At 40.7% G+C, this 12,256-nt stretch overlaps 1 protein-coding gene and 1 non-coding gene across 2 annotated transcripts in view; one reads left to right on the top strand and one right to left on the bottom strand.

The window, feature by feature from the left end:
- Nucleotides 1-12,256, bottom strand: part of ATG4D (autophagy related 4D cysteine peptidase) — a 22,204-nt gene extending 9,948 nt beyond the window's left edge. The window contains exons 1-4 of the mRNA XM_066593586.1: nt 12,148-12,256; nt 10,460-10,692; nt 10,066-10,149; nt 4,851-5,024 (exon numbers count right to left, since the gene is read on the bottom strand). Coding sequence (XP_066449683.1) covers nt 4,851-5,024; nt 10,066-10,149; nt 10,460-10,643 — 442 coding nt within the window. The 5' untranslated portion in view covers nt 10,644-10,692; nt 12,148-12,256. The remainder of the gene's footprint in view (nt 1-4,850; nt 5,025-10,065; nt 10,150-10,459; nt 10,693-12,147) is intronic.
- LOC136613458 (U4 spliceosomal RNA) lies at nt 5,279-5,419 on the top strand. Its single transcript, XR_010790697.1, has one exon. It is a non-coding gene; the product is annotated as a U4 spliceosomal RNA (small nuclear RNA).

Genomic DNA, 12,256 nt, shown 5'->3' with positions numbered 1-12,256 from the left:
GCAGTATTATACTAGTTCTATTCTTGCACATAGGGGTCAGTATTATAGTAGGTATATTCTTGTCCATAGGGGACAGTATTATAGTAGTTATATTCTTGTACATATGAGTACTATTATAGCAGTTATATTCTTGTAGATAGGGGGCAGTATTCTAGTAGTTATATTCTTGTACATAGGGGGCAGTATTATAGTAGTTATATTCTTGTACATAGGGGGCAGTATTATAGTAGTTATATTCTTGTACATAGGGGGCAGTATTATAGTAGTTATATTCTTGTACATGGGGTCAGTATTATAGTAGGTATATTCTTGTCCATAGGGGACAGTATTATAGTAGTTATATTCTTGTACATATGAGTACTATTATAGCAGTTATATTCTTGTAGATAGGGGGCAGTATTCTAGTAGTTATATTCTTGTACATAGGGGGCAGTATTATAGTAGTTATATTCTTGTACATAGGGGGCAGTATTATAGTAGTTATATTCTTGTATATAGGGGGCAGTATTATAGCAGTTATATTCTTGTACATAGGAGGCAGTATTTTAGTAGTTATATTCTTGTACATAGTGGGCAGTATTATAGTAGTTATATTCTTGTACATAGGGGGCAGTATTATAGTAGTTATATTCTTGTACATAGGGGGCATTATTATAGTAGTTATATTCTTGTACATAGGAGGCAGTATTATAGTAGTTATATTCTTGTACATAGGGGGAAGTATTATAGTAGTTATATTCTTGTACATATGAGTAGTATTATAGTAGTTATATTCTTGTACATAGGGGGCAGTATTATAGTAGTTATATTCTTGTACATAGGGGGCAGTATTATAGTAGTTATATTCTTGTACATAGGGGGCAGTATTATAGTAGTTATATTCTTGTATATAGGGGGCAGTATTATAGTAGTTATATTCTTGTATATAGGGGGCAGTATTATAGCAGTTATATTCTTGTATATAGGGGGCAGTATTATAGCAGTTATATTCTTGTACATAGGAGGCAGTATTTTAGTAGTTATATTTTTGTACATAGGAGCAGTATTATAGTAGTTATATTCTTGTACATAGAGGCAGTATTATAGTAGTTATATTCTTGTACATAGTGGGCAGTATTATAGTAGTTATATTCTTGTACATAGAGGCAGTATTATAGTAGTTATATTCTTGTACATAGGGGGCAGTATTATATTAGTTATATTCTTGTACATAGGAGGCAGTATTATAGTAGTTATATTCTTGTACATAGGGGGCAGTATTATAGTAGTTATATTCTTGTACATATGAGTAGTATTATAGTAGTTATATTCTTGTACATAGGAGGCAGTATTATAGTAGTTATATTTTTGTACATAGGGGGCAGTATTATAGTAGTTATATTCTTGTACAATAGGGGGCAGTATTATAGTAGTTATATTCTTGTACAATAGGGGGCAGTATTATAGTTATATTCTTGTACAATAGGGGGCAGTATTATAGTAGTTATATTCTTGTACATAGGAGGCAGTATTATAGTAGTTATATTTTTGTACATAGGGGGCAGTATTATAGTAGTTATATTCTTGTACAATAGGGGGCAGTATTATAGTAGTTATATTCTTGTACAATAGGGGGCAGTATTATAGTAGTTATATTCGTGTATATAGGAGGCAGTATAATAGTAGTTATATTCTTGTACATAGGAGGCAGTATTATAGTAGTTATATTCTTGTACATAGGGGGCAGTATTATAGTAGTTATATTCTTGTACATAGGGGGCAGTATTATAGTAGTTATATTCTTGTACATAGGGGGCAGTATTATAGTAGTTATATTCTTGTATATAGGGGGCAGTATTATAGTAGTTATATTCTTGTATATAGGGGGCAGTATTATAGCAGTTATATTCTTGTATATAGGGGGCAGTATTATAGCAGTTATATTCTTGTACATAGGAGGCAGTATTTTAGTAGTTATATTTTTGTACATAGGAGCAGTATTATAGTAGTTATATTCTTGTACATAGGGGGCAGTATTATAGTAGTTATATTCTTGTACAATAGGGGGCAGTATTATAGTAGTTATATTCGTGTATATAGGAGGCAGTATAATAGTAGTTATATTCTTGTACATAGGAGGCAGTATTATAGTAGTTATATTCTTGTACATAGGGGGCAGTATTATAGTAGTTATATTCTTGTACATAGGGGGCAGTATTATAGTAGTTATATTCTTGTACATAGGGGGCAGTATTATAGTAGTTATATTCTTGTATATAGGGGGCAGTATTATAGTAGTTATATTCTTGTATATAGGGGGCAGTATTATAGCAGTTATATTCTTGTACATAGGAGGCAGTATTTTAGTAGTTATATTTTTGTACATAGGAGCAGTATTATAGTAGTTATATTCTTGTACATAGAGGCAGTATTATAGTAGTTATATTCTTGTACATAGGGGGCAGTATTATAGTAGTTATATTCTTGTACATAGAGGCAGTATTATAGTAGTTATATTCTTGTACATAGGGGGCAGTATTATATTAGTTATATTCTTGTACATAGGAGGCAGTATTATAGTAGTTATATTCTTGTACATAGGGGGCAGTATTATAGTAGTTATATTCTTGTACATATGAGTAGTATTATAGTAGTTATATTCTTGTACATAGGAGGCAGTATTATAGTAGTTATATTTTTGTACATAGGGGGCAGTATTATAGTAGTTATATTCTTGTACAATAGGGGGCAGTATTATAGTAGTTATATTCTTGTACAATAGGGGGCAGTATTATAGTAGTTATATTCTTGTACAATAGGGGGCAGTATTATAGTAGTTATATTCTTGTACATAGGAGGCAGTATTATAGTAGTTATATTTTTGTACATAGGGGGCAGTATTATAGTAGTTATATTCTTGTACAATAGGGGGCAGTATTATAGTAGTTATATTCGTGTATATAGGAGGCAGTATAATAGTAGTTATATTCTTGTACATAGGAGGCAGTATTATAGTAGTTATATTCTTGTACATAGGGGGCAGTATTATAGTAGTTATATTCTTGTAGATAGGGGGCAATATTATAGTAGTTATATTTTTGTACATAGGGGGCAGTATTATAGTAGTTATATTCTTGTACATAGGGGGCAGTATTATAGTAGTTCTATTCTTGTACATAGGGGGCAGTATTATAGTAGTTATATTCTTGTACATAGGGGGCAGTATTATAGTAGTTATATTCTTGTACATAGGGGGCAGTATTATAGTAGTTATATTCTTGTACATAGGGGGCAGTAATTATAGTAGTTATATTCTTGTACATAGGGGGCAGTATTATAGTAGTTATATTCTTGTACATAGGGGGGCAGTATTAAAGTAGTTCTATTCTTGTACATAGGGGGGCAGTATTATAGTAGTTCTATTCTTCTACATAGGGGGCAGTATTATAGTAGTTATATTCTTGTACATAGGGGGCAGTATTATAGTAGTTATATTCTTGTACATAGGGGGCCGTATTATAGAAGTTCTATTCTTGTATATAGGAGGCAGTATTATAGTAGTTATATTCTTGTACATAGGGGACAGTATTATAGTAGTTCTATTCTTGTCCATAGGAGGCAGTATTATAGTAGGTATATTCTTGCACATAGGGGGCAGTATTATAGTAGTTATATTCTTGTACATGGGAGGCAGTATTATAGTAGTTATATTCTTGTACATAGGAGGGCAGTATTATAGTAGTTATATTCTGGTACATAGGGGACAGTATTATAGTAGTTATATTCTTGTACATAGGGGGCAGTATTATAGTAGTTATATTCTTGTACATAGGAGGCAGTATTATAGTAGTTATATTCTTGTACATAGGAGGCAGTATTATAGTAGTTATATTCTTGTACATAGGAGGCAGTATTATAGTAGTTATATTCTTGTACATAGGAGGCAGTATTATAGTAGTTATATTCTTGTACATAGGGGGACAGTATTATAGTAGTTATATTCTTGTACCTAGGGGGACAGTATTATAGTAGTTATATTCTTGTACATAGGGGGCAGTATTATAGTAGTTATACTCTTGTACATAGGGGGGCAGTATTATAGTAGTTATATTCTTGTACATACAGGACAGTATTATAGTAGTTATATTCTTGTTCATAGGGGGCAGTATTATAGTAGTTATATTCTTGTACATAGGGGGCAGTATTATAGTAGTTATATTCTTGCACATAGGGGGCAGTATTATAGTAGTTATATTCTTGCACATAGGGGGCAGTATTATAGTAGTTATATTCTTGTACATAGGGGGCAGTATTATAGTAGTTATATTCTTGTACATGGGGGGGTAGTATTATAGTAGTTCTATTCTGGCACATAAGAGGCAATATTATACCGTGTTTTCCCAAAAATAAGACACTTTCCTGTCTTTTATTAATTTTTGCAGTGGTGTGGCGGGGCTTATACTCACCTGGTTTGCAGCGTCCCAAGGCCTCTCGATGGCAAAGCGTCACTGTGATTGGCTAATCAAGCCCCAGCCAGGCAATCACAGCCAGAGCCTGATGAGCCAATCACAGCCCCTCAGTGATGTCAGTACCTTCTTTTCAGTCCCACCTGATGCATCAGACGTCATTGCTAGATACTGCTGAGCTCCTCATAAAATTTTTGACACCCCCTCTGTACCATTAAAACAGAAAAAGAATATCTTGCGACTGCCTCTAATGCCCCAAAGAGTAGCAGCATGAATGAAACATTGTGTATGTGAGGTGTAGGGACTGTGCGGACGGCTTCTTGTCCTGCTGTACACATCTTATGTATAATTTTGACGAGTTATTGTAATTATACGGTCATAATGAAGTGAAGCGGCAATGCTGACCTCTGCTGAGAAGATGCATGAGAAGAGCTTGCGCCAGCAGCATCTGAGCGCTCCTGATCATACAGCCCCATCCACAGTCTGTAGTGAGCTGGGTCCCTTCCAGCGCAGGGAAATCCCGTCTGTAAGTCAGCCACATCCTGGAGACAAAGTCCCGCTGAAATCGTTCGATGTCATCTGTGAGCACAAAATGCAACAATCAATCAGATACTTTGTGTGTCAGAGTTTGTAGTCATGTGGTTCTGGTGCAGCCAGTCCTACCTGACTGTTTAATTAAGGAGGAGGCAATGTATTAGCATAAGGTTTCCCATGATCCTCGGCGAGCTTCTCAGTGTGCTGTTGTATGTGTAACAGCCTATTAAGCAGCGGGTCACCCTAAGCTTTCGGAGTCGCACTGGGCGGGCGGCTGCAGCTTCTTGCTTGTGCAGGTTAGCTTTGCGCAGTGGCAGTATCATAGCCAATGAGGTTTATCCGAGGCGTGATTATTGCTAGTTGAAAACTTTTCCCAATACCCCGCCATGATGACTTGAAATACAGTCAGCATTGGCAATTTTTGACAGTCTCTCAGGAGACTGAATCACGTGGTCAATAATAGATACAATGTAGCTTTTTGAACTATAGGTAGAATGTTTGATGTTTATTAAGACTGGAATGTTAACTCCTTCAGTACCAGAGATTTTTCACCTCATTTTTGGTTTTTCTTGTCCCTGCAGATGTTATGTTTTTAATTTTTCCATTGCCATAAGAGGGCTCATTTCTCTGAATATTGAGTTGTATTTTTTAATTGTACCATATAATGTACAGAATCGTATAAAATAGGTCGTAATGAAAAAAAATGCAATTGCGCCATCTTTGCTGTCAGTAGGATTCACACGGATGTTTATGCACACAAACAAATTGCAACAGCAGAAAACAGAAGCCATTGATTTCAATAAGTTAGTTCTCACGCGTATTTTTTATGCGCAATTCCGTTATACAAAAAAATACGTCCCATGTTCTATTTTACTGAGCGAGGCAAAGAATACGACTTGAACTCATTAAACTAATTGCCTCTTCTTAATGGCTGAGAGCATCGGTGCCTGTTTTTTTGACATACGCAAAAAAGCATAGTAAAAAACAGTTGCACGCGCAGATATGTAACACTTGATGCGCAAAAATGAGGCGCAACTGTGTGCAAATACACAATCGCGTGAATCCAGCCTTACAGAGATACAAGTTTATAGATTTTTTTTTTGAAGTTTTTATCTTTTTAAAAAGTAAATAACATTTTTTATTAAAAAAAAGTGCTTTCGGAGACTTGTAACTCTTATTGTTCGTCAGTCGGGCTGTGTGAGGACTCATTTTTTGCGGGGTGAGCTGGTTTTAGGAGAGCCATTTTGGGGTGCATACATCTTTTTTTAATCACTTTTTATTCACATTTTTGGGAAGCTAAGAATCAAAAAAATCTCATAATTCTGGCATTCCATGCTTTGATTTTTTACAACCTTTGCTGTGCTGGATAAATACTGTGATATTTTAGTAGTTCGGACTTTTACGTGCACAGGGATACGAAATACGAGGCGGTTTCATTGTTTAGGGTTTTTAAAAGGAAAAATGGTAAAAGTTTTTTGTTTTTTTTTAACTTTAATATTTTTTTAACTGTTAATAAACCTTATTAAATCTGTTTTCACACTTTTATTTAGACCCCGCAGGGACTTTCACTTACAATCATTTGATTGTTTGTACTGTATACTGCAATTATTCAGTATTGCAGTATACAGCAATTTGTGATATTGCCTATTAAGTCCTGCCCTGGTTCTGTCATTAGAAAAAAAAACCAAAAAACTATAGTCACCTACTGTAAGGCTGAGCGGGGAGGAATGGATTCTATAATTCTATTCCTCCCCCCCCCCCCCCCCCCTCAGTCTTCTCACTGCATCTTCTCGCCACCAATCCACTCCTGGCTCCTGCAGCACCCCGGGTCACCTCACCGCAAGCCGGACAATTCTTCATCTTCCGGTGACAAAGCATCCATTCTCTGCATTCTCCTTCCTGCTGGGCAATGTACCCGGTCACTAGTGACCTAGTATTCACAACCTAGCAGGGAGTGCCAAGCTAATGCTAAGACTGTGCACGCACGTTGCCTCTATACTGCCATAGTATATGAACACTTGTGGCAACACTCAATGCATAGGCAGTCTCTGCCATAGATCGGCATTCCTTCCTAGGCAGTGAACGTTACATCTCTAGTGAGACTAGTACACTGCCTTGCAGGAAGGTGAGTGCCGAGAATGGACGCTCCAAAACAAGAGGAAGAGGATCCGGACGGCCTGCAGTAAGGTGGAGAAGATCAACGGGGAGAAGATGCGGTAAGAAGATCGACGGGGGAGGAATAGGTAAGTATTGATTTTTTTTCTAATGTCAAAACCCCTTTAAGGCCCTTTTACACAGGAGCGAGTATAGCTGTATCGCTCACAGCACGGCCCAGCAGGCGTCCAGGGCGGCTGGAGGAGAGTTCTCTCCCCGCCGCTCTCCATTCACTGTAAGCAGCAGTCACTCAGTACTAAATGATGTTTCAAGCATGCTGAAAAGTGAATGAATGGACGACCCTCGTTCAGTCTCTGCATGCATGTACACAGGATGAATGTTGAATAATCGTCCTGTGTAAAAGGGCCTTTAGGATAGACCATTAATAGTTGTCAATTGGACAACCTCTTTAGGTTCGCCATAATAAGAGGAAATATGGTCAGAAACTTCTGGCATCCTTCAGAGGACCCCGTGCGGTCTGCCCATACATAATAGGAACCATGAGAAGTTTAAAAGGGGTTGTCCAGTTAGTCACAGGGACATTTTAAAACTTTTGATCAGTGCGGTTCTGGCTGTCAAGACCCCCACTGATCACTAGAAAGAGCCAGCTGAAGGACTTGTCCGAGCGCTGGCACTGCTCACTAGCTGGATGGATTCAAATGGAATTCTACTGGCCCGTCTTCAGTTAGTAAGCAGTGACAGCGCTTGTTCTAGCGATCGGTGGGGGTCTCAGCAGTCAGACCCTCAGCAATCAGAACTTTTGACGTGTCGCTATGACAAGATTAGCCAGAACACTCATAGCCTCACATTCCTCCCCATCACTGAACATTGATGATCCGTACATGGCACAATACATTGCCGGAGCCTGCGGAGGTGAGTAAAACCACCACATACTAACTTTATTCTGTACTCCAGACCACTAGGGATTGAAATATGAACCCCTTTACTACCCTAGACCACTAGATATTAACTCATTCTTCCAGCCTAGCCCACCAGGGAATAGAATATACCCTCTTCTACCCTAGAGCACCGAGGAATAAAATATTGATCCTGCTTTTACTCTAGACTACTAGACATGAACTCCCCCTTCAATGCTAGACCACAGAGAGGATAGCTTGCTGATCACCACTGAGACACCCGCCGATCTCAATATCAGGGGTCTTGTGTCCCTTTCTGTTGATGCAACTAGTGCTCCATTCAGTCTCCTTCTCACTGCGGGGATGCAGAAAGCCCACAGTGAATGGGACAGGGGACACAGGACCCCCGTTCTTTGCATCAGCAACAAGAGCCCCACCAATTAGCAAGTTATCCCCTCACCTTTGTAACCTTTCTTCTACCCTAAAGGATCAGGAAATAAAAATATTACCCTCGCTTTTACCCTAGACCACTAGGGTTTGACAACTTCTTCAATCCTAGACCACCAGAAATTCAGTTTTAACCCCATTTCTACCCTAGTATATGATATAAGTGATCAAACGACAGCAAGTTCAGGTCCCCTAAGGGGACTAAAAAACAAGAGTATAAATAGAAGAAAAAGGAAAAAAATTAAAAAAGAAAAAGCTAAAATATATTTAATATTACTAGGGCCATAAAAGTCCAAACTATCAAAATAGCACAATAATTATCCTGAATGTAGTCATTATAAAAAATGCACATCTCCAGGATTGGGCTTTTTTGCTCCCCCATCTCCAAGAAAAAAAATAGAAAGCAATCAAAAAGTTGTGTGCACCCCAAAATGGTATCAATAGAAACCATGGGTTATCCTGCAAAAAACGAGCCCTCAAACGACCCCATCAAGGAAAGATAAACAAGTTATGGCGATCAGAAGACGGCAGCAGAGAATAATTTTTTTTTAAACATATTTTATTTTTTTAAAAGCCGCACAGCAAAAAAACAAAAAAAAAAAAACACTGAATAAATTTGATCTTGCCATAATCGTACTGACCCATGGAATAAAGTTATGTCATTTTGCCGCAGTACATATACCATAAAAACAAGACCCCCTCCCCCAAAGATGGCGAAATTGTGGGGATTTTTTTCCATTTTACTCCACTTAGAGAAATTTTTAAAAAATTTTTCAGTCCGTTATATGGTACATTAAATAGTGCATTAAAAATACACCTCGTCCCGCAAAAAACAACCCTCAGACAGTGGGGACGAGAAAATAAAAAATAGAAGGGCCGCGTCATTAAAGAGGTAGTCTGGTCTTTCTACAACTGATGACCTATCCAGTAGTTGAGGGATGACGTCCGGCTCTCGGGATCCTTGTTCATCAGCCCATGTCCAGAGCAGCGGACCTGAGGTCATCAGCGGTCGAGGGAGGAGGTGTGAATGCCGGCTTCATTCCCATTGAAGTCAGTGAGAGCCCCGCACTGCTATCCCACTTCCTGCCCCTGTAGCTGACATTCTGTACTGGGCAGGAAGTGGATCATCAGTGTGGCGCTCCCATTGAGGTCATTGGGAACGAAGCCGGCACTCCCACTTCTCCTGACGACGCACTTCTACCCCAGACTACAAGGGAATAAAATATTAATCCCTTCTCTAGCCTAGACCACTAGGTATTAACTCATTCTTCAACACTACAGCACAAGATATTAAAATATTAACCCCTCTTCCACACTAGACCACCAGGGAATATATAAAACGTCTCTGTCCCGCAACAGTGCAATAAGGCAAATGATGCAATCACGTAACTCCCATGCAACAAATTATGTTACAATGTGGCAAATATCTGAGGAGTCACAACTGCAAAAACAAAAAAAGTTCGACCGCTGGTCGGATGGGGGAGGGGAGATGCAGTTTAAAGTGCAGCTGTGACCTTTTTTGTGTGTGTACAAAAGCTTACAGACATCTAGAACAGATCCAAGTGCCAAAAGCCGGACGTGTACTGACGGGGAGCGCAGAAACTGTTATTTGGCCGCACTGCGCTCACCTTCATACTGGAAGCAGTAGTGTTTGCCCAACACGTATAAGAGCGACGACCTGTTGAAACGCGTCTTCACTTTCACCGTCCAACCTATAAACAATATCAGAGGGGAAAACAAAGAAAAATAATTGAAATATCGCAACAAGCAAAAACGTTAATTATCAGTAAATACGCAGCCTTCAGTCGTTATTATGTCTGCTTCTGGGAAAGCTGGGTGACAACTAATATGGCCGCCATTATTGCTACCCTGCTGTTTTATGCAGCGCCAAGGTCGGGCCCTGCTGCCGTGTTTGGGACAATTGGGCGCTTCGCAGTGGGAGCTGCATGTACATTGGCACCCAGCTTTCCCGGATACAGATAAATCCGCACAGCCGGCGTCAACGTCCATGGGGTCTCGTACCGTATTTGACACTGTTCCATGCTGTCAGTAGTTTGGTCTTTATTTTATCCACCTCATCCGTCACTCCGTCTTGTCCGGCTCCTTGGTACCCCATCTGAGGAGGATCATGGCGGCTGCTCAGGTTCCTGTGCCGTCGACCCTCCGGGCTGCCGTACTGCGTGGACGCTGGGGATACGGAATTCATTTATCCGGTCTGTTTTCTTGTACAGCGGGACAGCATGTCTGGAGCCACTCTAGAGGGTGGGGGAGAAGTGCGGATCAGTGATGAAAGCAAAATGGGGGGACAGGGCCAATCGCCCCCAGGTGTTGTCCCTCTACAACATGCTTGACGGGACCCCCAATGATCAGCACAGCGAAGGGGCCATGAATGAGATGAGCTCTTATGGATGAGCCACTGCGCCAATTTACACAATGAAGGGGAAGCGGCGCTAGTAAAAAGCACTGCGGCCCCCATCATCGTGCTAGTTGATGGAAGACCCCCACACCCTGCAAGGAAGCATCGTTACGGTACTTCATGCTCAGTGGATCTGCATCAAGAAAAATCCCTACCAAAATCCACCATACCATTTGGTGTGGAGTTTGATGTGGTTTTTAGCGTGGATCCACAGCGGATTTAACCCTTTCAGTTGAAGCGCTGCAGTCTGCTGTGGATCCACGTCAACGACTGAGTCAACGATGTGAACTTTGGCGCAGATTTTGATGTGGATTTTTCCACTGTTGGAAATCCCCACCAAATCCGCTATGTGCGGGCCATCCATAAGACACGCTCACCTCGGAGTCTGCTGCAGAACGGTCCATGCGGAGTCCGCCTCTAAAGGCCACCCTCACGCAGGCGCTAATCGCGGTACAACGCTCCCATTGTTTTTAATTGGACCGCTCACACACCCACAGAGTTTGCCCATTGACAGGAATAAATCCACATTGGCCCTGTACATTATCCCCTATCCGATCAGTGGGGGTTTCACCGCTGGGACCCCCGCCAATCATAAAAATGGGGTTCCTGAAGGATACTACAGGAAACGGCGTACCGCAGCTCCACTCACATCAATGGGATGCCGGAGACGGCCGAGCACTTGAATGGAGCCGTCCCATTGTAACAAATGGAGGGCGGCAGATGTATTCACCCACGGCTCCATTCGTTCTGGAACCTTCAGGACCCCCATGCTCATGATCAGTGGCGGTCCCAGAGGTCGGCCCCCGAATCAGATACTTATTACCTGCGTATAAGGGATAACTTTAAAACTAAAGCAAAACCCCTTATAGCGCCTCCCTCTCCTACAGGGACGTACAACATGGGGCCGTCCAAGCAGACATGGCTCCTGGTCACACATCATGGACCCCCGTCCCTCACCTCCCCCCAATGCTGCCGAAATAACGGCTTCACAAAAAGTAGCGACACTGTATAGGTTGTGCTAAAAAGGCATCAGAAAGGAGATATTTAAATACTAGACAAGCCCTTTAAGGACTGTACCATCACAAAAGCCGCACTGAAAAAGAGCCGATTCCATTACAAGGAATCTCTGCTGGACAGATAAGACCTTTAAAGAGATCCCCATGGAACCTGTCAGCTCTACAAAGCAGCCTCCTATCTGCAGCCCCTCCCAGCCTGCAGCAAACACACCAGCACCAGACTCAGCACATACTATGCAGGTCATGTGACCTTTGAACCCACAACAAGCCGATCTTACCTCATCTCTTCCCAAAGGAAGCCCCACCGGAAATCACATGCCCATATCAGCCGGGGCCACTTCCGCTTCACTTCCGTCCTTCCATGTCTACAAAGACACTTCCCGGTTG

The sequence above is a fragment of the Eleutherodactylus coqui genome, chromosome 2 (genome assembly GCF_035609145.1).
Source record: "Eleutherodactylus coqui strain aEleCoq1 chromosome 2, aEleCoq1.hap1, whole genome shotgun sequence".
Taxonomy (NCBI): Eukaryota; Metazoa; Chordata; class Amphibia; order Anura; family Eleutherodactylidae; genus Eleutherodactylus; species Eleutherodactylus coqui.
This window is presented reverse-complemented; position numbering and strand designations above follow the sequence as displayed.